This window comes from Lichenostomus cassidix, chromosome 13, assembly GCF_008360975.1.
Source record: "Lichenostomus cassidix isolate B80296 chromosome 13, HeHo_3.0, whole genome shotgun sequence".
NCBI classification, from domain to species: Eukaryota; Metazoa; Chordata; class Aves; order Passeriformes; family Meliphagidae; genus Lichenostomus; species Lichenostomus cassidix.
This window is the reverse complement of record NC_139494.1, coordinates 12,442,104-12,469,786: the sequence shown is the minus strand read 5'-3', so window position 1 is coordinate 12,469,786 and position 27,683 is coordinate 12,442,104. Positions and strand designations below refer to the sequence as shown.

At 48.6% G+C, this 27,683-nt stretch overlaps 1 protein-coding gene across 1 annotated transcript in view; it reads left to right on the top strand.

Annotated features, from left to right (window-relative positions):
- FAT2 (FAT atypical cadherin 2) overlaps nucleotides 1-26,298 on the top strand; it is a 55,196-nt gene extending 28,898 nt beyond the window's left edge. Inside the window, exons 10-24 of the mRNA XM_085073761.1 lie at nucleotides 368-4,420; nucleotides 6,645-6,841; nucleotides 7,470-7,623; nucleotides 8,314-8,547; nucleotides 9,362-9,751; nucleotides 10,527-10,741; nucleotides 11,357-11,494; nucleotides 12,355-12,498; nucleotides 12,741-12,938; nucleotides 14,028-14,835; nucleotides 15,598-15,743; nucleotides 18,840-19,281; nucleotides 21,700-21,853; nucleotides 23,476-24,068; nucleotides 24,707-26,298. Coding sequence (XP_084929887.1) covers nucleotides 368-4,420; nucleotides 6,645-6,841; nucleotides 7,470-7,623; nucleotides 8,314-8,547; nucleotides 9,362-9,751; nucleotides 10,527-10,741; nucleotides 11,357-11,494; nucleotides 12,355-12,498; nucleotides 12,741-12,938; nucleotides 14,028-14,835; nucleotides 15,598-15,743; nucleotides 18,840-19,281; nucleotides 21,700-21,853; nucleotides 23,476-24,068; nucleotides 24,707-25,239 — 8,399 coding nt within the window. The 3' untranslated portion in view covers nucleotides 25,240-26,298. The remainder of the gene's footprint in view (nucleotides 1-367; nucleotides 4,421-6,644; nucleotides 6,842-7,469; nucleotides 7,624-8,313; nucleotides 8,548-9,361; nucleotides 9,752-10,526; nucleotides 10,742-11,356; nucleotides 11,495-12,354; nucleotides 12,499-12,740; nucleotides 12,939-14,027; nucleotides 14,836-15,597; nucleotides 15,744-18,839; nucleotides 19,282-21,699; nucleotides 21,854-23,475; nucleotides 24,069-24,706) is intronic.
- Nucleotides 26,299-27,683: the final 1,385 nt, after the last annotated feature.

Here is a 27,683-nt window from a genome sequence, read left to right as displayed (position 1 = left end):
AATTGCTCCTGAAGTATTGGTAATTACAAGCATGACAGGGCTTGAAGGAACTAGTACTGTCTGTGCTACCATGTTCTGCACACGAGGCAAAAGCTTCAAGCACATGCTCTGCCACCACTAAATATGCTTAAATTAGAAGGGTGTTTATCTCCAATTTACATTTTAATTGATTCAAATGTTCGTTCACAGATCTCAATGGGTGCATTGTTTTTATAATTAAAATTATTTAGAAATGAATTAATTTCTCCCAGTAAAAAAATAGATGTTAATTAGGTGTGAAATCAGGAGAATCTATGGAAAAGAGGTTCAGAAAACCAAGACCTATAAGGTGTCTGCATTCTTCACTCTGTGATTTCTCTTCTTGCAGGTAATGGGGAAGGCTTCTTTAGCATCGACCCATATTCTGGAATTATTACAGTTGCCCAGAAACTGGACCCATCCAGAAAGGAGCGATTTACTCTTATTGTAAAGGCAGAAGATCAGGGGTTTCCTCAGCTTAAAGATTCTGCTACAGTACATGTCCACATTAGACCCTCAGATCGAACTCCTCCAAAATTTCCAGAGGCCGAATACATCACAGAGATCAGTGAATCCACTGCTATTGGCTCTCCTCTGATCCAGGTTTCAGCCACAAGCTTGTCACCAGTCAGCTATGAAATAAAAGATGGAAATGGAGATGGAGTGTTCTCCATGAACTATCAGTCAGGCCTTATTTCCACTCAGAAGAGTTTAGATTTTGAGCAGGTGTCTTTTTACCAACTGAAAGTCCGTGGCACCAACATGGCTGGAGCATTTATGGATGCAGTGGTGCTTATCTATGTCATAGATGAGAATGACAATGTGCCTGTCTTCATTAAACCTTCCTTCATTGGCTGGATCATGGAGAATGCCCCATCCCAAAGCATGGTTCTGGATGAAAGCAATGCTCCCCTTGTGACCTGTGCAACAGATGCTGATCAAGACTCCAATGCTCTGCTGGTCTATGAGATTTTGGAGCCAGAGGCACTGAAATATTTCACAGTGGATCCCAGCACAGGGACGCTGACCAGTCGTGCTGAGATAGACTATGAGCTCACCCCAGTTTTCCACTTCAGTGTACATGTGCACGACAGTGGAAGTCCCAGCTTGTTTGCATCCAAGCCTGCCAAGGTCACAATCCACGTTAAAGACATCAATGATTCACCTCCGGTCTTTCTCAAAGACATTTATGACATTTCTGTCTTGCTGCCTGCCCACCCAGGGATGGAGCTCTTGTCAGTGCAGGCAAAAGATGCAGATTCAGAGGTGACCTACAGCATCGTGGAAGGGAACCTTGATAATGCTTTCCATATCCATCCACTCACAGGTCTCATCTCCATCCTCAACACTACTGGCCTGAGAAGCCACCGAGAGCTCACAGTCAGGGCTGGTGATGGCTTGTATAAGAGTACTGCTCTGGTAAAGCTAAATTTAACTCAGGCACAAGGGACCAGCTTGAAATTTGATCAAGATGTATATACAGCAACTGTGATGGAGAACTCTACAGATGAGAAGACTCTAACCATTCTTGGGGTCAAAGGATACCAGCTAAATGAACCCCTTTCCTACTCACTTTTGAATGAAAAGGAAAGGTTCAAAATGATCCAAGCCTCTGGAGTTCTTCAGACCAAGGGTGTGAAATTTGACCGCGAAATGCAAGACATGCACGAGGTAGCTGTGGAAGTGAAGGACAACAGGAAGCCACCAAGAGTGTCCCAAGCCACAGTCAGGGTTTATGTAGAGGATGTCAATGACAACCCCCCGCAGTTTGAGAATGTGCCATACTACACCTCGGTGCAGGACGGCACAGAGCCAGGGGATGTCCTTTTCCAGGTGTCAGCAACAGACAAAGACATAGGGGATAATGGAGCTGTTACCTACTCCTTTGCAGAGGACTACAAATACTTTTGGATTGACCCTTACCTTGGAGACATCTCCCTTAAGAGGCCTCTTGATTTTCAAGCTTTGAATAAATACAACCTCCGGGTCATTGCTAAGGACCGAGGAGAGCCTCCCCTGCGTGCTGAGGAGGAGGTTGTCATCAGTGTGAGGAACAGATCCAACCCTCTGTTCCAGAGTTTGTACTACCAAGTGAAGGTGCCAGAAAACATCCCACCATACACCTCTATCCTCCACATCCAGGCCCGCAGCCCTGAAGGCTTGCGCCTCATCTACAACATTGTAGAAGAAGATTCCCTGAAACTCTTCAACACCGACTTCAAAACTGGTGTCCTTACTGTCACAGGGCAGCTGGACTATGAGCTAGAGACAAAACACACATTCACTGTTAGAGCCACAGACACAGCACTTGGTTCCTTCTCAGAAGCCAGAGTCGAGGTGGAGGTCGAGGACATTAATGACAACCCTCCTGTATTTTCTCAGATCATTTATACAGCATCTGTCTCGGAGAGTTTGCCTCCACAGACCCCTGTTGTCCAACTCTTTGCCTCTGATAAGGATTCAGGCAGAAACAAAGTGGTCTCCTATCAGATCATGGATGATGGTTCAGATGCTGCCAAGTTCTTTAACATTGATGCCAGCTCAGGGCAAATAACAACAGCTCAAGCTCTCGATTATGAAACAAATCAACAGTTCCGCATTAAAGTCAGAGCTGCAGATCATGGGGTGCCTCCACTCAGTAGCGATGCCCTGGTAATCGTAGATGTGACAGACATCAATGACAATCCCCCTGAGTTCAGCCAGCTTCAGTATGAAGCCAAGGTCAGTGAAATGGCTACATGTGGGCACATCGTGATCAAAGTCCAGGCGCTGGACCCCGACAGCGGAGACACCACCCGGCTGGAATACGTGATCCTCTCGGGTAATGACAACAGGCACTTTGCCATCAACAGCACTTCTGGGATTATATCCATGTTCAACCGCTGCAAAAAGGACTTGGAGCCATCTTACAATCTCAGAGTTTCTGCTTCAGATGGAGTTTTCAAGAGCACTGTGCCTGTGTATATCAACACCACGAATGCCAACAAATACAGCCCCTCTTTTCAGCAGAATGTGTACGAGGCAGAGCTGGCAGAAAATGCTGAGATAGGAACCAAAGTGATTGAGCTGCTGGCTATTGACCCAGATGGTGGCCCATATGGCACCATAGACTACACCATCATAAATAAACTCGCCCATGAGAAGTTCTCCATAGACAATAAAGGCTGTATTGCCACACTGCAAAAACTGGACAGGGAAAATTCCACAGAGAGAGTCATTGCCATTAAAGTCATGGCCAAGGATGGGGGTGGGAAGGTGGCTTTCTGCACTGTCAAAATAATCCTTACAGATGAGAATGACAACCCACCTCTGTTCAAAGCCTCTGAATACACATTGTCCATCCAGTCCAATGTCAGCAAAGGCTCCCCTGTCATCCAAGTACTGGCTTATGATGCCGATGAAGGTGCAAATGCAGATGTCATTTACTCTGTTGACTCTGTGGAAGACGTGGCAGAAGACCTTGTGGAGATCAATGCTGCCACTGGGGTTGTTAAGGTCAAAGAGAGCCTTATTGGTTTAGAAAACAGAGCCTTTAACTTCAAGGTGAAGGCTGAAGATGGCAGACCTCCTCACTGGAACTCTCTTGTTCCAGTGAATCTCCAAATTGTCCCCAGGGAGGTGACATTGCCGAGGTTTTCTGAGCCCCTTTATACGTTCTCTGCATCTGAGGATCTTCCAGAGGGGTCAGAAATAGGGTCAGTCAAAGCTTTTGCAGAAGACCCCATAATATACAGCCTGGTCAAGGGAACCACTACAGAAAGTAACAAGGATGAGGTGTTCACACTGGATGAACAAACAGGGGCTTTGAAAATCAAGAAGCCCATGGACCATGAGACCACCAAGTGGTACCAGGTTGATGTCATGGCTCACTGCTCACATCAGGAGACTGAGCTGGTCTCTCTGGTCTCTGTGAATATCCAAGTGCAGGATGTCAATGACAACAGGCCTGTTTTTGAGGCAGATCCCTACAGAGCTTTTGTCATGGAGAACATGCCTTCAGGAACCACAGTCATTCAAGTGACAGCTAACGACCAGGACATGGGAAGTGACGGGCAGGTGACCTACAGTCTGGAAGCAGAATCTGGCAACCTCCATGGGCTCTTCACCATCGATGGTGAGAGTGGGTGGATCACCACTCTGAAAGAGCTGGACTGTGAGGACCAGGAGATCTACCGCTTTTATGTGGTGGCCACTGACCATGGCAGGAAAGTCCAGCTCTCTTCCCAAACCCTGGTGGAGGTCACTGTCTCTGATGAAAATGACAATGCTCCCCAGTTCACCTCAGATTTCTACAAGGGCTCAGTCATTGAGAACGCAGAGCCAGGGCAGGTTGTTGTCACCCTGAGCACCATCGACGCTGACATCTCCGAGCAGAACCGGCGGGTCACGTGCTACATCACCGGTGAGTTTTTCCTGACTTTAAATCTCCAGTGGGCAGGAAGAGAATATCATCTCAAAGTGAGGATTTGATACCTTGTCTTGCAGATTATTAGTATAGAAATAGTGTTATGCTGACAGTCCTATCAGAAGCAGGAGATGAAGGCTGAGCTCTGTCCTGAGCTGGACTCTTCAGTTAAATGGATCTGGGGAATGCAAGTCTTTAGTAACTAACTTCAGTGGGTGGAATGATCATTAAAATAACTATCTCACCACTGAATCATCCTATTCCTTTGGGAATAAATAAATAAGATACATGTAAGTAATTACACAGTGCTGTAAAAATACTTATTTACACTTTCTTAACAGAGGAATAATTAAGACAGAGCAACTGTAATATCTATTGGAAGGACAGAAGATGTGGTACAGCAGGAAGGTTAATTTTTCTCAATGCAGACACTGCAATCTGTATTTAAGTTCTTTGACCCAGCTTTTTCTCCTGCCAAAAGTGCAGTCAGTTTACACATTACACATATACCTGTAGCTGGTCTGTATTTAAATAACTCCTTATAACTCTTTGGTGTTAAATGTGTTCCTACAAAACCACTTGGATTCTGGCTTAATAAGAAGGCTGCAGTTAGTCACTCTGCACAGGGGGATATTTAAGACTGTCATGTCAATCTTAGTAAAGATTTTTGCTAACAATACTAAAAATTACTCTTGCATCCGTGAAACATCACATGTGCCAACTAAAATTAACCACTGCTGTAAAATAACAAAATAGTTACACTGGAATTTTTGTTGTGCATCTGCACAAGTAGAAGCTTGATTTTATGGTATTTTTTGACCCTAAAGGGTCTTTCTGAGACCTGGAGCAGATACTTCAAATTAAAATGTTTGTTCAGACTCAAAGAAAGACCCTTCAGGGTCAAAACATTAGGCCAGATCATGCTGCAGCCTGTTATCTATTATTGTAACCATCCAAAACAGGGTAGGAATGCTGGTACTTTCATTTGGTTTATGGCATGCCTAGGTATTTGCAAGCCTTTGGGAGGAAAGATTTAATCCATTTATGCATTCACGTTTCTGCCATCTTAAAGGTAGCAGTAACTCCCAACTATTTTAAACCTGAGAGGATGCACACTTAGATTAGGGATGAACACCTTGTGCTCTTTGTGCTCTGCATTTACAAGCACAGGTCAAACTCTACAAATAAATACACAAATGCAGCAAAAGAGAGGATTGGGTGAACACAGAGCCTAACTTCCCCCTGTCCACACTGATTTCAGACATACAGAAATTAAATCATGGCATGGTCTGGTGTTTTCCAGCATCAGAAGAGCTAGTAGAGGTGTCATTGTGCCTCCAGCTCCACAACCTCATCTCTGCAGCACAAATGAAAGCAGGAAGGGAATGAATTTAATTTATCCAACTGTGCAAGACCCTTCAGAGTCCAACACAAACAGATTCTGCAGCCAGCTCTCTTCACTGACTCCCATTGCCTACCGTGCTTCCTCCTGGGTCAGCAGAGGACACCAGCTCCTTGCCAGGAGAGAAAGATTCTCTAGTGGCAGCATCCAGCCCATTTAAAATCCAATCTGTGCAACAACAGTAGGAGCAGTGTGAATCTGGTGGACCAGAGAGCCTGCCTAGTCTGGATTTACCTGTCTCTCATCACTTGCCTCTTAGAGAAACAAAAAGTAGCCCCAGAAAACAAAGCTAAATATTAAATACATCTGTAGGTTGAGAGGAAGTACAACTGTACATGGTACCATAAAAATAAGATCCAAACAATGTCTGCAGGGTATTTGCAACTCTGAGATCCCTTTAGGAACATGTACCAAGAAAGACTGACAGGCTTTGGGAAGGTGAGACAATGTGGTTTTGAGGCAATGAATATGCACATCGGCAGAACATTACAGAGACTTTTCTGCAATCAGTTGTTTACTTTTTCCGCTGTAATGTAGACAGGGAATAACTAAAACATGCAGGGTATTTCCCAGCCACACAGTGAGGTTGACCAAAAGCTCCTCACCTGCTGGATGCACCACCAGTGCCCTCTTTGCATCACTAGTGCAATCAGAGAGTAATGGAGTCATTTAGGTTGGAAAAGACCTCTAAGAGCATCAAAGTCCTTCAGGTCTCCTAAGGAATCATCAGTGGACACACATGTATTCCCTTTCTTTATCACTTCTCATTTTCAGCACTTAGTAAATGCATTTTTTTACTTGCTTCCTGCCCCCTTCTAGAAGGAGATGTACTGGGTCAGTTCACAGTTGACCAAATTGATGGCGAATGGACAATTTCTTCCAAGAAACCTCTGGACAGAGAAGATACAGAGAAATATCTCCTCAAGGTTATGGCCTCTGATGGGAAATTCCAGGCTACCACTGAAGTGGAAATTTTTGTCCTGGATATCAATGACAACAGCCCTGAGTGTGGCCAGGTAAGATGTCTTTTCTGGGACATCAGGGACTTAAAGGGAGATCCTGGGAGGGAAAAAACACAATAGAAAAGAAGAAAGAACAGGCAGAGCATGTTAAAGGGTTTGGCTTGTCATAATTCTTCTCACACGATCCTTTTGCTTTGACTCTGCTTAACAATTTTAATTAAGTTGCATGTCAAGCAAGAATATTAAATCTAGCCTCCAAGCATGTTTGCCAGCAGCAAGAGCCTAAGCATTATGAAGAATAATTTTTGGAGATAAACAATGCCAGGAAGCCTCCTGGGAAGGGACATGTAAATTACCAAGTTTTATATCCTGCTAAGCTGGGAGATTCCCATCAGGAGGTTTGTTGCTGTAGAGAGCTGATCGCTGGTGTGGACGTCACCCATGGTGAGAACGAACAGAGGTGGTTACTTCCCAAGTTAGATTCAAAGGCTTGTGTGAAATGAGCTCACTGGTCCCAGTCCATGCCCCAGCAGCCAAGAATTGGAGGCACATTGTGTTCCCCTATAAACCAGAGGGTTTATCCTTCCTCTGTGATGCTTCTGCTGGTCTGTTCCCCCTCTATCTGGGATGGAGGTGTTTTGGAGATGGCTCACATGCTAATGATTTCTTCTCTCCTGGCCAGATGTTCTACACTGGGAGAGTCTCTGAAGATGCTGGGCCGGGTCTTTTCATCTTGAAAATATCAGCAACTGACCCTGATGTGGGCAGCAATGCCCAGATAACCTACAGCCTGCACGGCCCTGGCGCAGAGGAGTTCCGGCTGGGCCCACACACAGGTGAGAGCAGGGCAACTTGCTTTTATGTTCTTCCTCACCCACCCCTGAGAAGTGCAAGCACCCAGCATGGCTCAACACTTTACCTCTTTTTGGGCAAACACAAGGAGTGTTCATTCCAGCTCTCCCAAGCTGTAAAGGAATGGCCACAGCATGGAGGAGAGTGAGCTCCACATGGTCCTGCTCACTCTCTTTACAAATGTTGTTGAAATGAAGGGCAGACATTGTTGCTAACAGCCAGCTCTTGAGGAGAGAGCAGTGTTTGGCTTGAGCCAAAGGTACAAGCTCTAAATTCCACATCACCTCCTATCAGGTCTTGTCTTGGGCAGTATATTTACCCAAGCAGATTTGGTGATCACCGTAGAGATCACTAGGAGTTTGTTACATTGCAGAAAGCTCAATGCAGCAGGGTTTAGAAATACAGTTTATTTATGAACAGTTTTATTCCATGATGGCATCCCTTGGATGAAGTTCAGCTGAACTTGCAGGACTCCCCATGCAAAGCCTTGCCAGGGCCCTGGCTGGCAGTGATCCGAGGATAGCCCTGAGCAATGTGGCGTGGACACATCACCACTATTAGCTGCATTATTGTCTCCCACGGTTCATCCAGGAAGGCAGCTGAACCTCCCTGAGGTCTTGCAGGCTGTGGCTGTGAGTGCAGGAGACATGACCATCCCCTGCTCTTTCCCACAGGGGAGCTGACCACATCTGCACCCCTTGACCGTGAGCAGAAGCCCACGTACCACCTGGTAGCCAAAGCCACTGATGGAGGGGGACGTTCCTGCCAGGCTGATGTGACACTGATCATTGAGGACACCAATGACAATGCACCAAGGTTCTTCCCCAGCCACTGCGCCGTGGCCGTCTTTGATAACACCACAACAAAGACACCCATCGCCGTGGTTGCTGCCAGGGACCTTGATGAAGGTGAGTCAGAGCAGGATTTATGTGTTAGTGGAGTTCATCTTTCATTCTGAATAGAAGCCTTTGAAACATGGGGAAGTGCATCTAAGAACATCTAAGCAATGGGCTTAGATAATTGAATCTTGGCGAAGATGTGCCTGGATCTCATCGCTGACATGTTCTTGACTAGTGGGCTGGCATCAGCATTTTTGTGGCTCTGTTGGAAGTGCAGTATGTGTAGAAACATGCAGACCTTCCTTGAGAACATGCTCAGTAATTGTAGCTGTGATGCACAGCACAAACTGTGACAAAGGGATCCAAACTGGACAGAAACTTTGTCAAAGGTGGGGACTAAGAGTGAGTGTAATAAGGAAAAAAAATGTGGTTTAGAGATGGGTGGGGGTAGATACTGTGGATGGAGAGGTCCTTCTGAAGACAGAAAGGTTTTCATAGATACAGGTAAGGCTCCTAAGAAATGAACTTCCAATAAACCTCTCCAGCAGAGACTGAACTTATGGTGACTGAGAAGTAAGATCATATCTTTCTTCTTTGGAAGCAGAAATGAAGGGAAATTACATTTGAAAACAAGATAATTAAAATTTGAAAGCACCAGTAAATGCAGGCAGGTGACATTGGTGGATAATGGTGAGGGTGGTTAGAGGAATGAACCTGCAGATGGGCAGGGGCACACTTGGTGTTCACATGATGTTCATACAGCTTTCATTTTCCCTGGGAACTGAAGTTCATTAAGCACACATAGTCCTAATGGTTTATAAATAAATAAACCCAGAAGCATCCTTACCTGTGAATTATTGCAGCCTGTCCCTTACCCTTCCAGGTCTCAACGCTGAGGTGGTCTATTCTCTGTCTGACTCTGCCAATGGACACTTTTCAATAGAGGAAACCACAGGGGTGATCCGCCTGGAAAAGCCTCTGAAGGATTCACAGCACTCAGCGTTTGAGCTGACAGTCTGTGCCACCGACAGGGGCACCCCAGAGCCCCTCTCTTCCCTTGGCACTGTCACTGTCTCTGTTGTGGATCTCAATGAATACCTGCCTGTTTTCCTGGCCCCTGAATACGTGGCCATGGTAAAAGAAGACGTGGCTGTGGGTACTGAGGTCCTCAATTTGTCAGCCCTGACAAGGGACAATGCGGAAAATACAGAGATCAAGTATGAAATTGTGAACGGCAATGACCATGGAAAGTTTCAGCTCAACTCAAACACAGGTAAAATGATCTTCTGCCCAAGCAGGTCCAGGTTGTTCCAACATCAAAGGCTGTCTTTGTATGCATCTCCTCTGGTTCTTCTCCATTTGGCTTCCACTTTTGTTCCCCTCTGTCTTTAGCCAGCACCAGGTTACAGAATATCATCTTCATTTCTACTATAAATTTTGCCATCCATGCCACTTAAGGAGTGATCCAAATCTTACTGAAAGTAATGGAAATATTCCTGTTACATATCTGTGACCTGAAACAGGTCCGTGTGAATGAGGGGTATGTGGAGAACAGGATGAGGACATTTTCCCACTTGGAAATGTAAGAGAATGTGGGTTCATTACAAAAGTATTTCCACCTGGGTCCCACGAGGAACCTGCAGCCCAGGGTAACAGGCAGCTTTATTAGGTAGCACTCAATGAGCATAGATAATAGCACCCTAACCATGGGCAGGTGTTGAGCCAGGATTACCAGCCAAATAAAGCCCTGCTCTGTTTGCACAGAGATGTGATAAGAGCTGTTATCAGAAGGCCAATGTTAGCTCCCTGAAACAAGCCCTTGGTTGTGTCAGCCATGGACTTCTGCCCTTGGCTGTAACATCTCCATCCTCTCTGCTCACAAGGCTTTTGCTCATTTCTCTACATCAAGGTGGTCAAAGTTAGGTCAACTGCACCATTTCAGTTGGCAGTTTGGCAGTTGCCTTTGCATATCTGCAGTGTTCCAAGAAATCTCACATCCCATTCATTCCAGGTGTTTTCTGTCCTTTCCTCCTCATCTGCCAATGCAGGTGCCTTATACATCAACGGGAGCCTGGACTTTGAGGCGAGTCACGAGTATTACCTGTCCATCGAGGGCACGAGGAAGGGCTCAGCCTCTCTCAGTGATGTGACCATGGTGGTGATCAACATCACTGACATTAATGACCATGCCCCAGAGTTCGTCCAAGATCCTTACTTCACTGATATCCGGGAGGATGCTGCTGTTGGAGAAATCATCCTCACGGTATGGTAACAAACCAGGCCAGCTGTCTTTATCTGTTCTTTATTTGTACAATGCACTGTTCACTCCTCTTTTTCACTTTACCTTTCCTTGGACAGAGCAGCCTCACTGGATTTGTGACATTCAGCATATAAGACTAAAGCATTACTTTAGAAAAGGATTATTGACAGAATTTCTTTAACTCCATAGGCATGGGAAACACTTTGCTTTATAAGACTTTCTGAATGAAAGCTAAGGATGAGCTCATTAGCTTTGAGAATCTCCCAAGAGAGCTAAAATGCCTGAAGAAGGCCAATGCCCTTGTGAGCTGGGGAAGGCAGAGGCTTCTCTGAGAAGAATAGCAAAGCCCAAGGTAGTTCTGTATGGAGTTTTCTGTCCAGACTGTTACCATCACAGAGGTGGTGAAGTCAGGAAATGGACAACGAGAAAGCTAAGAAAACTGTGTTGTCTTAAAAAACTATTTGATGACACTAATTTGAATCACCTTTTCTTCCCCCTCCTCATTTGAGGCAAGCTCAAACCAATGCTCTTAAATGACAAAGAGGTCCCACTTCTCCATGGCACACCCTTTTTGGCCCAAGGGTCCTAGCAGGTTTTTTTTTTTTTTCCTCCAAACAGGTGTCAGCTGATGACTTGGATGGGTCAATGAACAATCAGATCACATATTCCATCGTGGAAGGGAACCTGCTGGGACACTTTGCCATTCAGCCCAAAAATGGGCAGATCAGCATTGCCAAGCATCTGGACAGGGAGGAGGTGAGTTCAGGAAAATGAGAATGGGAAGGCTGAAACAGATGTCTCCTTAAAGACTGAGGGAGAACAGCTTACTCAGCTACCTCCTGTTGCCTGAATTATTTACTTGTAATACTGTAGGTAGAAGACAAGGCACTAATTTGTTTTCTAGACTCACAGATACTGGAGTAGGAAGGCTGGGCTTTAGGAAAGGCAGTATAGAATAACAGAATATTTCAGGTTGGAAGGGACTTTAAGATCATCTAGTTCCAACCTCTTCCATGGGCAGGCACACCTTCCACAGCTCTGAGTTTTGGTCTGCTCCAGTGGTACTTCAAGCTGGCTGGGTGAGAGTCAGCCTCAAACTGGAAACCAACATAGTTTGGTTCTGCAGGTGTGCATTATAGCATTACAGAAAACAGGTGTGGGGAGGAGAAAGGTCACCTGGACAATCTCTCATTCATAAAACAGCAGCAGCTTGTCTTATCTGCCAGAGTTCAGAAGCCTTTGGACAATGCTCTCAGGTCCATGGTGGGATTCTTGAGGTGTCCTGCACAGGGACAGGAGCTGATCCTGATGGGTCCCTTCCAGCTCAGCTTATTCTGTGTTTCTATGATTCTATGATTCTTAAACTACTAATGACAGGTGTTTTCCCAGCTTAGTTTCATCCATCTTTGCCAAGTTGTTTCTCTTCTCTGCAACTGTTGTGAAGTTGAATTAGTTTAGCAATGAGATTTGAGTGAGATGTATGGATGGAGAGCCTTAGCCAAGGGCAAAGCTGTTGAGGCCATGGTGCATGGCCTCAGGCATTTCAACAAGCTGCAGCAGAATAAAACTTCAATTCTGCTGCTTCTCCAAGTAATCCTGTGCTACAAATCCTGCAGATCCCCAGTTACTCCCTGACAGTTCGAGCCACGGATAACGGCCACCCTGCTCAGTACAGTGATGTCCCTGTGCACGTCCATGTGTCTGATGTCAATGACAACCCTCCTCGGTTCTTCCAGCTCAACTACAGTGTGGTGGTGCAGGTAAGCCAGGAGACAGTTTGTTCTCCCTCTCAAGGCACTAAGGAATTCATGCCTGGGCTGCTGCTGGAGCAGAGAGGGTAGACAGTGATGAATCATACTGCTGCTTTGTGCTCTGTGTGTTCTAGGGCAGCAGTGGAATTTGTTTCCCTGTTCCTGATCCAGCAGCCCCTGGGGCACTCTAGGTTCCCCTGGGCTGTTCCTCTTTGCTTACCTTCCTCCAATAGTATCTTTCCCCATTTCAGGAGAACGCTCCCGTGGGGACAAGTGTCCTGGAGCTGATAATGAGTGACAGAGACTCCCCAGAAAATGGACCACCCTACTCATTCCAGATCACCCAGGGCAACGATGGGAAAGCCTTTGAAGTCACCCAAAATGGTCTGCTGGTGACATCATCTGTCCTGAACAGAAGAATGAAAGAACAGTACCTATTGCAAGTCCAGGTAGAGCCTGTGTTACTGTCCTATGTCTGAATTCCCCAGCCAGCTTAAGTAGCAATAAAATGTGATTAGCATGGCCCAGCTGAATGAAAACATCTCTGGCTTTGAAGAAATCCAATCCAGGCACAAATTGTGCAGCTTGGAGCCAGCTCCAGAGCTCATTTCTCCACACAGTCTGCCCACAAGAAGCAGGGGGCCAGCTTCTGTGTTGATAAAATCAGATAATATGATCATGAAAAATACTCTGTCAGCAGTTTCCTTAGACTGATGCTTTCCCCATAATCATTCTAGTGAATTCCAATTTAAAGTGAGACCTGGATCTGGTCCTACAAGCTTTCTCTAATTATCCTTGTCATTTAAGAAGTGGTTCAGGTTCCTCTTCAAAAAGGATTTCTATTGTTGCAGAATGAATTCATTATTTTTCAATGTTATCAGTAAGGATAGTCCATTATAAACAAAAGGATAATGACATGTAAAGTACATACTTCTTCAGTAATGGCAGCTGTTGTAAAAGCTGGGTACTATTATATTACAAACCTCAACCTCTAACTGCTTAGCATTAGGGAGAAATTTTTCCCATAATCTGATTATTCGCATTTTTCTGTTTGAGGTTCCTTGACTCAATGCTAGACAGACATTGTCAAAGGTGGGACAGGGTCTTAAACAGCCTGGCAGGTGAGCGAATGTGTTGATGTGCATAACTGCTTTACATCTCCAGACATTCAGTTACACATGGAACCACAAAGATTGGCAACATCACAAGAAATTATTAACCCTCAGGAATTCAGAGCCACTGAGAGGTGCCTCAGCTGCTGCTGAATGCACACAAAAATGAGTGTGACCCCAGCACTATCAGAAGGCCTCCATCAGTCTCCATGCTGGAAGGGATGCTGCCCTTTCTCTGGGGCTTTCTCCAGGCAGAGCTCCAACACTGCTGCCAATTTTTCCCATTCCTTCTTCATTCCCAACCTGCTGCCTGACAGCTTCCACTCATTGCTCCTGCAAGGCACTCTCCTTTGCAAGACCTCACCAGTCAGGTAAGGTGCCAGTAAGTCAGCATGTGGCTATAACAGGTCCTGTTTTCCTTGCCAGGTCTCCGACAGTGGCATCCCTCCCCTCTCCTCATCTGCATTTATAAACATCCAAGTGACTGAGCAGAGCCAGTATGCCCCCTCGGCCCTTCCCCTGGAAATATTCATCACCACCAATGAGGAAGCCTTCCGAGGTGGCGTTCTGGGCAAGATCCACGCCACGGACCGAGACCCCCATGACACGCTGGTGTACACCTTGGTGGCACAGGTGCCCAAGGAGGGGCTCTTCTCTGTTGGAGCTGCGGATGGGAAGATCATTGCTGGGGACAAGCTCCCCCACGGCCACTACCTTCTGAACGTGACAGTCAGCGACGGAACGTTCACAGCCACCACAAGTGTCAGTGTCCACGTGTGGTGCTTCACGCAGGAGGCCTTGGACAAGGCAGTGGTGCTGCACTTCCGACACCTCTCCCCCGAGGAGTTTGTGGGGGACCACTGGCGCAACTTGCAGAGATTTCTGGGAAACATCCTCGTCACCCGGCGCCAGAACATCCACATGGCCAGCCTGCAGCCTGCAGCTGCCTCTGACGGAGTGGACCTGCTCCTGGCTGTTGGAGAGCCACACGGCTCCTTGTATGAGCCGCGGGTCCTGGCAAGCAAGCTCACTGGGTCAGCTGGGGAGATGGACCAGCTCGTCGGGCTGCGGATGAAGAAAGCGATCCATGTGCCCTGCCATGGGTCAGACTGTGCCCACCGTGTCTGCAGGGAGACCATCCAGCTGGATCCAGGCATGATGTCCACATACAGCACTGCCCGGCTCAGTGTTCTCACCCCACGGCACAGCTTGGAGCAGATCTGCTCGTGCAATGGTGAGAAATCCTTCCTTCCCTATAAATCTGGGCAGATCATGTTTTCCTTCAGTGTACTAAAGAGCACCTGGATTTTCCATGGAATTAGGTTGCCCAGTGACCAACAGCTCTACCCGCAATTTCCAAGGCTCTTAGAGTTTGAAAGTTTCACATAATCTGTGATTTTTTTTTAATTTATCTCCTGTAGCATTTAGTAACAGCAATATCTGTCTCTCTCGCTGGGAAAAGACACTCATACATAGCAGGCAATGAAAGTCAGTGATCAGAATTTTGATCTGTGATCTCATGTGTTGATCCTGGATGTGGCAAAGCACAAACTAAAAATTTGAGGAAAGCCAAATAAAGCATATTTGTTATACTGACTCTAGAATACTTCAAGAAGTAATTGGAGGGAGCAGAGATAGAGGTCAGTATCACTGGGGCTGGAATGTAAGGGGATACCATAGAATAATAAAAAGACTTACTTAGGATGGGAAAATTCAAGGATGTTGAAGACCATGCTGAGGGCACCTTGAAGGTTCTATAGGACAGAAATAGCCAGGCTGATATGTCAGGGTTGCTTCACAGTTGAGTATATAGAAGAAATACTGGGAGCTCCCACTGGAACCTGTGGGAGATGCAGTGCAGGGATCCATGGGTTACCATGGGTGGGACTGGTCCTGGACAGTGGTGGCATCAGTCTAGGAAAAGAGGCAAAGTTTGACACAGTCCATAGGCTCAAACTGCCACAAAGATGAGACCTTTCTTGCATTCTCCTTTCAGGAACAGCTGTGAGGTTTGGAGGCCACAGCTACATTTGGTACCAGCACTCCCAGGCCAGCTCCTGGCACATGCACTTTCGCCTCAAGACCCACCAGCACCACGCGGTCGTGTTCCACGCCAACGGGACTGACCACGCCACTCTGGAGGTGTGTATGGCAGTGCAGGGAGGTTTCTCGCCAGAGTTTAAAAAAACCCCTTACTTTTTCAGGGAAGGAGATGCAGTAATATGTACCCTTAGTAATTCATGTAGCTGAAATACAAGATTTGGGAAGACCAAGTGAGAGCCAAGCACAGTTTGGCAATTGTTGCAACCACAACTGTGAATTGTTCTCTACACCTATGAATGCACGTGTTGGTTTCTGGTGTGAAGTCATCAGACACCCATAGCAGGTGTACATCACCTTCTTTCCTTACAGCTTGCTTCTTCATTCCTCTCTTCCATCACAGCTCTCAGGAAAAGAATTTACCAGGTGGAGTTGTGCCCAGACAGGTCTGCTTCTACTTTATTAAAGGGCAAACTTTCCCCCAGACCTCAAAGGTGCTTTACAATAATGGACAGAATAGACAAAACAGAGACCTAAAAGATATTTTTTGCACACACACACCTCTTTTCAATCACTTTCTTCAGATTGTTTTACTGTTTAAGACACCTGCAGAGACGGGGACATTCAGTCTGATCACTCTTCTCCCTTTGGCTAAACACTGAACCTACCCAACATTCAAAGATCATCTCCCTCTTCCACTTTGGCAACAAAAGGAAAGCAGCAAGTGACTGAAGAATAGGGGTTTTGTGTATTCCTCATCAATTTAATTCAGACTAATTGAAGACTAAGGTCACAGGACATGCTTACCAGCTTACTGAGATTTGTCCTTGAGACCAATCACACTGAGATCTACATGGGTAACCTACCTGGAAGTGTTCATCCTGTCCTTGAATTCCTTCATTCCTTCTCATGGTTTCACAACCCCATCTTCCTATTGTGAAACACTTTTCTTTCCACTGTTATAAAAGACCCACACAGACAGGGAGCTGCACAGCAGCCAACCCCCACACACATGCCTGTTGCACATATTTCAAGCTCCTGCTGCTACAGCCATCACTCCTGAAGAGCAGGAGCAGAGAAATATTATCCATATGTCCTGTAGCCGTCTCTGAGTGTGACTTTAAGCTGTACTGTAAAGGGCCAGTAAGGAAAAATTTCTCAAGAAGGGTCTCAAGCTTTCTACCCCTCCTCAGGGAAGGACAGTCACCAAATTGTTCAGCAGGAGGAATCCAGCACTTTAGATGGGGCTCAGGAAGTACAAGATGGCAGGAAACTCCACTGAGCCAGGCCTTACAGAGGGAGTGAAGGGAGAAAAGGCTCATTATTAGTGGAGTTCAGAGTGCCCGTGATCTCCTGCGCCCAAGCTTGTCTCCACAAGTTTTCAATAGGAAATATAAAGCCTCCTCCGTAAAAGTGCCTGTGAATCATTTCTTTCCTGACTCACTTTATTAGCAATATCTTAGGGATAAAAACGTTTCTAAACCACCTGGCCTGATAAAAATGAAGGAATCCCTCAAGATTTTAAACTTTGTAGACTGCAGTACTCCAGATACAAGCCTTGAAAGGACCATAAGCGATGAGTTGTGGATTTGGTGAAGAAGATGAGCTTTCATAAGAGCATGTATTTCATCACTTTTCCAGTCTCTAAGCTCTCCTGATGTTCAGAAATAGGCAGCAGCAAGAGGATGGCAGACCAGGCAAAGTGGGAAAGGCTTGGCAGCCTGTCAGTTCTTGCTCCAGGGAATTGAGTTCTCAGCTGTCTCCCAGCCCCAGAAATTGATAAGCCAAATCTACAGACCCATCTGAAATGAAATCATGTTCCTGCAGATGAAGTGAAGTGACAAAGTTCTCTGGTGTACCTGCCAATTGTGCAAAGGGATTTACACACGTGTTGCCCTGAGGCCCTTCCATGGCATGTGCCAGCTGCTTCTTGTTCTTCCTTCCTTCAGCAGTTGCTCTCTCCTCCCACTGGGATTTATTTATACCATGGGCTTCTCTAAGAATTAACCGTTGTCCTGCTGTGCTTTTGTCCCCTCTAGACTAGCCCCTTCATATTGTATGTGGGTTTTTCTAGAGTCAGTGTAGCCCATAATCATTCCTCCTCTTCTAACCCCTTCCAAGAATCAACTCTCCTCATTGTCTCCAATGCCCCCCACGTCTCTCTCTTGCCTGAGATGAATTGCTTGATGTTACATAGCAGGCTCTGCAGGTTTGCCAATAACAATTCATCCCATCTATTTTCTTCTCCACAGGCTCTTGGCTTTTGTGAGAGAGGTTTTATCAACAAAGCACTGGGGAGAAAAAGGTGAAAAAGGGCCTTAACCCTGACTTCATCCCAAAACAACACAGCTAACTTTTCGTTTTTCCATCTTCTGTGAGTTTTAGAGATGAATCTTGGGCCACAAATAGGAATCTCTGATGTCCTAGTTTAATGCAGGAGACATCGGTGTGGTTCTCTTTCAGCTGCTCAATAGCTTGTCTCTCTCCCATCTGCTGGACATCAAGGATTGGATTGCAGCATAGATCAGTAGCTTTGGCCTGGCTTCCTGGTGTGGGTGCAACAGTAATTCCTTTCTCTGCTTCCCAAGTGCTCCTTTCCTTCTCCAGAGAAAGCTGCCAGTGCTTCTCCTCAATAAGATCCTTTCACCACCCTCACCCCTGCCAAAGGGGCAACTGCTCCAGCACCTTCCCCACCTCTAATGAGGTAGTGAGAGCAGAACAAAAGCCAAGTAGCCCAGAACAAGAGTCCATCTGTGACTGGTGATGCAGTTATGGATAGTCTGAATGCCAGGGCTCTGGTCAGGCTCAGGAAGGTGGGAGAAAGGACAAGCAGCTGCAGCAGTAGCAGTATGATCCCATGGGTTTGCTCTCTGTTACGTGGAAAGATGATCTTCCCTCCCTGCATGCTGGTCAAAGGCTGTAGGGAAGGACCACAGGTGAAATTGTGCCAGAGAGATGAAGGTGTTTTGCAAAATAAAGGGGCTGCAGTCACTCAATTGATCCAGGCATAGGTTAATACAGGTGAAAGGAGCTGCATTTGCCTATCTGCTACTTCTTGGAGTCAGAAAGTTGGGAGTCATCCCAACTGTCAATATGAAGGCGGGGAGAGAGGGGAACAAGCAACAGGAGAAATGTCAAAACCCTTCATAAACAGGAGCCACCCATGTTACAGCTGCCTGTGACTTCTGTGTTTTGCAGATGGTTAATGGAGTGGCTCAGCTTGGGTACAGCTGCCGGGGAAACTCTGCTGGGAACCTCTCCTCCTCACGCTTTGTGAGCGACGGCGAGTGGCACTCGGTGTTCCTGGAGGTGAAGAACACTTCTGTCCGCCTGCTCATCGATGGCCTGGGAAACGCCTCTCTCCAGCTGCCAGGGACCTGCAGTACCTCCCAGGGCAAACGAGACCTGATTTTTGGGGGCCTCCGGCAGTCGCTGCAGTCCCAGAGAGTCACACGGGGGTTCAGGGGCTGCCTGGACGTGGTTGCAATCAACGGCAGAGAAGTGGTTCTCCTTCCCGGGAAAGGGCAATCAAAGGAAGTCCTGGAGGAGATGGGGATAAGGCAGTGTTGCTCCCCCACCGGTGCCTGCAGCAGCAATCCGTGCCTCAACAACGGGATGTGCTCCGAAACTCATGGAGGAGGTATGTGAACATCCCACGCAGAGCTATTGGAGAGCAGTAAGCAGTGAAGGGGGAGAAACGTGCAACAAATTTATTTATCCTCATGGAGGGGCTACTCCAGAGGGGAAGCTGAGGTCCTCTGTCCTAGGGGACCTCAGGTGACTCAGTGCAGCAGCAGCTGCAGGGTATGAGAACATCATCCTGGCTCTCACCAGTGGACCATGGGCCCAGAGGGCAGGAAGGTGTTTCGAAGGAGTGTGCATGACATAGGAGAGCAGAGTGTTGCCAAAAACTCAAATGCAAATAGCAGTTCCACCCACCCCTCTGCATCCTTTTTGCTTAAGGAGCTGTTAACAACGCTGGAATCAGGCAAGATGGGATCGTGCAGTGATGGTATCTGGGCAGAAACAAGCCAAGATCTTGGTCTCTTCCCACTGCAGTGAGCGACTCCCCAGGGCTATGCAAAGGGATATGGGAAAACCATAAGTTCCAGTCCAAGAGTCCTAGGCTAACATGGGGTGCACACACTCTACAGAGGTTTGATACAGGCCCTGCCCTAGGCAGTGTCACTGCTGCCCCATTCCTGCCATCAGAGGGGCTCCTTGCAGTGAGCTGTATCACAGGGACAGGGGCTGTGAGGACAGGAATGTGATGTCGACCCATGTGCCACTGCCCTACACCTTGTTGTAGCTGCCAGCACAGCAGGGCTGCACCCAATAACACCCCATCTATGGCACTGCCTGTGCCTCAGCCCCTCTGAGGGGCAGTGGGATGCTTCCCACACTGTTGCATGGGGCAGAAGCTGCTCCTGCAGCTCTGTGCTCTTTGGGACCCTTGCCAAAACACACCCTGCCCGGCGAGCAAGTGAGGACAGAGGAGACACCACCTTCTCCTGCCCTGCCCGCAGCCTCTGGGAACAAGATTCCCAGCCCTGTCGACTCAGCAGCTGCCTGGTTCAGGTGAACTTGTTTGACACCAGGTGTAAATGTACAGAACAGTTAGTCTGGCTCGCACCCACCTCAGCCTTCAGAACCTCTGCACTGGACTGGAAGGGGCTCAAAGCCCACGAGGGGAAAACACATCTCTGCTCTAAGTCAAGGCATCCCCTGCTTTCACTGCAGATAGAATATGATGGGAGGGAGAGGTGGAAAAGCACTCCCTCACTACTAACCTAATGATTATCCAGTGCCCTTCCCATAGTTTCCTTCCAAGATGAACAATTAATTTCTCCTGCAAATGACCCAACTGACCAGGAAAGAGCCTGTGGGACATGGCCCCAGGCCGGACATTGCTGCAGGGAAGGGATTGCTCAAGGGATGTTGATTTGTGAGGTTATCCTGGTTTCTTGGCTTCCCTGAGTGCCGTGGGCTCAGTCCTGAGGACCCTGGGCAGGCAGCATGAGTTTATGCAAAGCTGTGTGCAGGAATCTGGGGCGTGGGATTGCAGCACAGGCAGGGACTCGCCTGTGGGAGCCACGTGGCCGTGTGAGAACACATCTGTGGGGAGAGGACCCAGGCCAGCCCAGCACCGCCCCAACCACAGCACTCAGGACCACAAACACATGTGAGCCCCACATCCAGGACATGTGTTTGGGCACACACAGCCCTGTGGGCAATGTCCAGCACCTGCTGCACCAGTGTCAGCATGTCCTTCTGGTACAGCCACTGACACACATGTGGAAACAGGCCCACGGTTGTTTGCTCCATGCTCTAAAGCAGGGTTGTTTAGCTTGTGGGTGAGTAGCAAAGATTTTTCAAGTGTGCTGCAAGGTGGAAACTCTGTGTCTCCCGCACAGCAGCACCAGCCAGGTGACGAGCAGGAGCTCAGCACAGCCAGGGACATTCCCATGCTCAGGGCTACACTAAACAGCAGCCAAAAGCACAAACAGCAGCAGCCCTCTGCGAGTCTCTGGCTGTGCAGGGTTTCTCTCTGGCTGTGAGCAGACATCTCCTGTAAGCAGGAGAAACTCGGCATGTTGAGACAGGCACTTCATACTGTGAGTACTCATAGGACCAAAGACTCCTGAGAACAACAAATTACAGGGGATTGCGCTTAACAGAGTCAGAAACTGTGAATCAGCCAGCCAAGTTCCCCTTCCTTTATCCTGAATTTGTCCCTCAGTTTCTCCATGCAATGCAGCTGTGCCCTGACTGCATCCCTGGTCTGTGTCAGGAGAGGACAGGCTTGACTTGTTGCTTAAACAGCTCCCTAGTGCCACTGCATTGCCCCAGAGTGGCTACCCAGCCTCCAGCAACCACACCAGGTCCTGTAATGCACCCACCACAGGCGGCCTGGGTGCCCCACAGCTGCTGGAGCAGCAAATACCTGTGTTTGGGTAGCTGTGTCAAGCCCTCTCTGGGAACCATCAGCACCAGGCACTGCTCCTCCCTGCTCTTGCCCATTTTTCCACACAGATATGTTCACTCTCACCCTCTCCAGGTTACACCTGCATCTGCCCCGGGCTGTTCTCTGGTGAGCACTGTGAGCTTGGGGACAGTCCCTGTGAGTCCAAGCCCTGCCTGCACGGGGGAACTTGCACCCTCTCGGCCACCGGCTACTCCTGCCACTGCCCCGACTGGTACCTGGGAGAAAGGTAAGGCCTGGGGGGGCTTTGGGACAGGTAACATCCCAAACATGAGCATTGCACATTTCTGGGGCTCACCAGATCCACACTGTGGGATTAGTTGCACATTGCAGGTACCCGAGCATTGCAGTAGGGAGGTGTTGGAGGGCAGAGCTGAGCAAACAGGACAAAAAGAGCTCTGCCATCGTGTGGCCATTGCCCCTCTTTGCCCTTTTCCTCTGAGCAGGAGGGAAAACAGAAAAATCTCTGCTTACAGATGCTTTGGTGCCTGCATGTGCTGTGGGGCAGTTCAGAGCCTCTCGTTGCTGGGGGAGAGTCTCTCCTCACATGCTGCTGCTCCCCATGACATGAGCTGAGTTCAGCTGTGAGGAGAAGATCTTGGCGGTGGGGTGGGGAGCTCAGCAGTGATGGGGACCTGGCAGCAGGGTGCAGGCAGACACTGCACTGGGTGGCAGGAGGGTGCCCTGAGGCTGGGGGAAGCTGCCTGGCACTGTTGTGAGGTGTTCCCTCCTTCTGTAGCCTGAGCACCCATCCTGCAGGGTGCTAAAGGGACTGTTTGTATCCGGAACCAGCTCTACAGGGCTCATGGAAAGGAAGTCTCTCTCCTAGGTCACAGCTGTAATTCATCCAATTAATCCAATTCAAATCTCAGCTCAAGGCAGTGGGCAGTGCCACTCCAGCCCAGCAGCCCCCCAAGACCCCCACCTGCCTCCAGCCCAGCCTGGTCAGAGACACCCACCCTACACTAGTTCATCCTTCTGCCTTGGCCATTTAGCCAGGATGAGCACTGCTCCTGTGGATCAAGGCAAAGGCAGAAATTGTCCGTGCAGCTCTTGGAATAAAAGCCTGTAGCTGAGCATTAGGTGGCAGTGTAATACCTGAAATCAGCCAGAGCCTGTGGGTGCACTTTGCGCACACCAGCTCACACATTCTATAACAGTGACTACAGCAAGAGCACTGCAAACCTCACAGAGTTTGTTCAGTAATGAGAACAAAAAAAAAAAAAAAAGGAACTAGAGCCAGTAAAGCACTGTATATTCCCCCTAGAATGGGGAGGTCGTTGCTGTTGGAAGGAAAGGTCCCCTGTACTGTTGGCAAACATTTAGGTTGTGTGGGCTGGAGCAGGACAGAGAATCAGAAATTCCATCTGAGTTCTGTGGATGCTCCATAAAATACCAAAAAGCCTCTCCAGCAAGGATGACCATTCACCATCTCACAGGGTAGTCATTCCCCAGATATTTGTTGCAACCTGCAGACAGCCACAAACCATCCAGAGGCTCGACAGAGGTTAACACACCTCAGACTGACCCTGAGCTCCCCAATTAAACAGGATGGGAGCATATCTCTATGCAGCTTTAACCCTAGAACTCCAAACACTCCTCTGAGGCAGAAAGCGCCCCATTTTTATTTGGGCATATGACTGAAAAATAGGACCACCTTGTAAAACATGGTGTTTTGAAAGTATTTTATACACAAGGATCCTCTGCCAGGATAAGCAAGTAGCAAGAATCCAGCGAGGGAGGGAGAGCAGACCAGGACAGAGCATCCTCAGGTGGGGTAAATCAGTGCCCTGAACAGGATGAGGCAGTTTTGGTCCATCCTAGACTGTCTCCATCCCTTTCTCCCCACAGGTGCGAGAAGCTGGCAGAGGAGTGCCAAGACAACCCATGCCGCAACGCTGGGCGCTGTGTGAGCAGCCAGGGCTCCATCCACTGCATCTGCCCGTCGGATTACCAGGGGGATTACTGCACCCAGCCCATCATCACCCCTGCCATCGTGCCCACGCAGTGGGCGCTGGGCCCCGAGGAGATCGCAGAGATCGCGGCTGGTGTGCTGGGGGCAGCCATCCTGGCTGCAGGCTTCGTGCTCATCCGCAAGCGCTGCCGCCACCGCGCCAAGGCGCACAAGCCCGTGGCCCGCGAGGACCCCGACCTGCTGTCCAAGAGCGAGTTCTCCAAGAGCGTGGGCGTGGGCACCCAGCCCGTGCCCCCCATCGAGCTCAACATCCTCAGCGACGCGGCGCACAACAACCTGGACCGAGGCACGCCGGAGCAGCGCAAAGCCGCCGGCACCCCTGAATTCGTCACCTTCAACTCGGCCAACGCCCTGAAGCACCGTGGCACCATCGTGTGTAGTGTGGCTCCCAACCTGCCCCCCGCTGCACCCCCGTCCAACTCTGACAACGAGTCCTTCATCAAGTGCACCTGGGCCAGGGAGGAGATGGGTCAGTAGCCACAGATTTTCTTTGCTCTTACATGTCCCTCTTCCCCTTCTTCTGCTTTAACCTGCTTGATCTTGCACACAATCAGGAGGGAAAACATTAATGCATAGGAGGTTGTGATCCTGGGTCAAAAAACCCTATAGAAGGGAAAAACTGAAGGAAAAAATGAAGATCCTAAAAGTCAGTGGGAGGTTTAGTGAAGGTATTTGCATCAATGCTCTTAGGCAGAGGGATCAGTCATTCTCAGGGAAACACCTTGAATGGCTCCAGACAGCAAGGTTACTCCATGCAGGAGTTCCTCACAAGAGTAGCTGCAGGGGAGAGATCCAGTGGATCACTGGATCACTGCCCCAATCCCTTCTTAACATGAGTTTCTTGCATCCAAACTGCATGAGGAAGTGTGTCTTTTGGGTGGTAGAGAAGTGGATGTCTGTAGGCTGGTGGGGGCACTGCCTCAGCAGGGGTGACTCCAGGTCCCCTCAATTCCTAAAGTAGCAACTATACCTTCCCTGTCCCCACATCTCATCCCCAGTCTGCCACATCTCCTGTGGGCTCAGAGCCTATGGAAGGAATTAGTACGAGGGCAAGAGAGAGGCAAAACCCTCTAGAGCTGCAGCTAACACTACTCTCTTTTGTTCCAGTCTACCCAGCAGAAACGACCTACTGGCCCCCCCGGTACCTGTCATCGGATGTCCAGGAATATTCCCACTACGAGATCATCCAAGGTCCCCCTGCCTCCTCCTCTCACCCTCCTCTCCCCCCACCGCCCCCTCCACCGGCAGACACGGAGCCAGTCGCTCTCTATGGGGGTTTCCCCTTCCCTCTGGACCAGAGCAACAAGCGAGCTCCCATCCCACCCCGCTACAGCAACCAGAACCTGGAGGACTTCCTGCCGCTTGGCCCCGTGGACATGGGAGCATCCCAGTGCCAGAACGAGTACACAGCCATCAGCTACTACCCAGCGCAGCTGGTGCAGGGCGAGGGGGTGCCGTACCAGCCCGAGCCGGGCTACAAGAGGGTCAGCATGCGCCTGAGCGTGGCCCAGCCCTCCTATGCCGATTGTGAGCTGGGCCACCAGCCCAGCATCCGAGCCCAGCCGCTGCCACCACCCAACTACGAGGGCTCTGACATGGTGGAGAGTGACTACGGGAGCTGCGAGGAGGTGATGTTCTAACAGGGCTCGCTGGTGGGGTGAGGAGAGAAGCACATCTCCACGCAGAACAGAGTGCAGGGGGCTGGCTCACGCTGCTGAAGGGAGGCTTGTGTGTGTCACTCTCAGCTTGCAGCATCTCCCCCTGCATGGCTGGGTTGTAATTTGGCTGGATCTTTCCCCTCACTGCCCTCCACGGTGCTCCTGCTGCAAATGGAGGGGAAATGCTCCAGCCACTGCTGGGACACGGAGGATGCTCCTGGGATGCCAATGACTAACCTGCCTCCTTACCAAGGGGACTGCCTCCAACACCATGTAGGACCACAGCATTCCACCTCCTTCCACCCCAGGCTTCCTGGCCACGGGGAGGATGAGGAGGGCAAGCACTGCAGGTATGGCAGCAGTCATGGTGGAGAAAGGTGTGAAAGGACTAGCAATGCACAGCCTGGCAGTGCCCCTTGTGGGGTAGCAGAGGCTCCCTGCTCCCAGCTCTGGCTCCAAGGGCTTGCATCAAGCCAACAGTTTGCTCGTTGAATGGATCAGCTGGTGCAAACCCTCTTCCATGTCTGCTCCCTGACACTGGGAGAGAGAAGAGGGAATGCAGCTGGTCCCATCAGCACATCCCTCAATGGCTAACAGAAGTCCAAGGGAAAAAAATTTTTAAAAAAATAGTCCATTTCTGTAGAAAAACCAAGCAATAAGGTTTGTCATACCAGGAACTGCCCACAGACTCAAACCAGTCTGCCCAGGTAGGCTGTGCTCACACGAGTAAGGGGGACCCTGCCCCGAGGATTGTGTGCACAGCCTTGTCCCCGTGGCTGTTGTGGTCCCACACTGAATGCAGCTCTACATGGTCCTGCCAGCAGCAGGGACTCCGTGCTGTATCCCAGAAAGACTGGCCAGCACTGCCTGGAATCTGTCCAGAGAGGGGCACTGAGGCTACTGTGTGGGTTTGCCCGTTTGTCCTTGTGCCTGGAAATGTATCATTTCTTCGTGAGAGGTTTTCTTCGGTTGGTTGTTTGATGTAACTTTTTTTGTTGTTGAATTTTTTTGGAAAATATTAAAAGAGTTTGGATTTTTTTACTACTATGATTTTATTCAGTATCTCGGGGATTCTCTTGTAAACAGGACATCCTTTCCTAGCTCCAGCCAAGGGTATAACAGCTTATTTTGGGCACCAAAAGTTTTCTAGAGAAGTACCAAGATAGCAAGTTAAACACATTTTTGAGGATCCTGTAAGGGCCAGAGGGATGAGGCAGAGAGGCCCATAGTACCTTATCTTGCTTTGGGAAACCATGAGCCTCCTGTATCTCTTACCTCAGGAGTAAAGGGACCCAAATGAAGGACCCAAAATGAAGCCCTTTTACAGCCCCAGCAAACACCACCTGTTTTACCCCTCAAAGCTCTCATGCACTTCTATAACATATTTGTTATCAGCTCTGCTCAGCAGAAAGCAGTCCCTGCCTGGATTAGAACTATTTTATGTAGCTGGTTTTACTCTGCTTGGTAAATCCCTCTGAACATCCCTCCTAAAAGAGCACAATTCCTGCACTTTGTTTTGAGAACACTTAATTTTAAGGTGTCTCAGAAATAGGCACCACTTTTGCCCATAAGGAAAACACAATTTGTTCCTCCCAGCAGAAGTAGCACAAATAACACTGATGTTTTCCTTCAGATTTTTTAACTTCCTGGGGTTGCTTTGGCCAGTGGTCCCAACATAGGGGAGGACAAAGGCAGCTTGAGATGAAGCTCCACTAAGTGACACCTGGGAGGGAACAACCTCAGCAAAGCCATGTCATGGGATGGGGACAGCCCTGCAGTGCTCATGTGGATCCCATCATGGTGACTCTGCATAGTCAGAAATACCCCAAAGCACCAGGAGCTGCTTGTGCTCAGCCATCCCTTCTGCCCTGTCATTCAGGTGACCTCAAATCCACGCTCCCCATTAGCCTGCAAAAGCCTCCTAGCTTAAGAAAAAAAATTCTGCCAGAGTTTCTAAAGATGAACTTTTTATAGCACTGATTTCCCCAACAGCCCTGTAATGACACACTGCAATGGCATGAATTATTCAGCAGGGAGGATAAGCCAAGCTGCAGCAGTGCTGGCAGAGTATTCCAGCGTGGGCTGACTATTGCTCCTTTGATCTCTTGGGCAGATCAGCAGCACCCCCATCTTTTTTCACATGCCAGGCTCTTCTTTTCAGCTTTTGGCAAAAATTTTGCCCCACTTTTGGCAAAAATAGGGAGATGAGAAACCAAGGCACAGCTTTGGTGGGGCAGAGAAAAGCCCAGCCCTGCAAGCCCACAAGCTCTGCCCACAACCTACTTGCACAAACGAGGTCAGAAGAAAAATTAAATTTTCCAAGCAGCAAAGCTGGAACACTTTTCTTTGAAACCTTCACTAGGAGGAGAAATTGTGTGGGGGTGGGAACAGCACAGGGTCTGATCTGGCTGCCTGCTGGGCTCCAC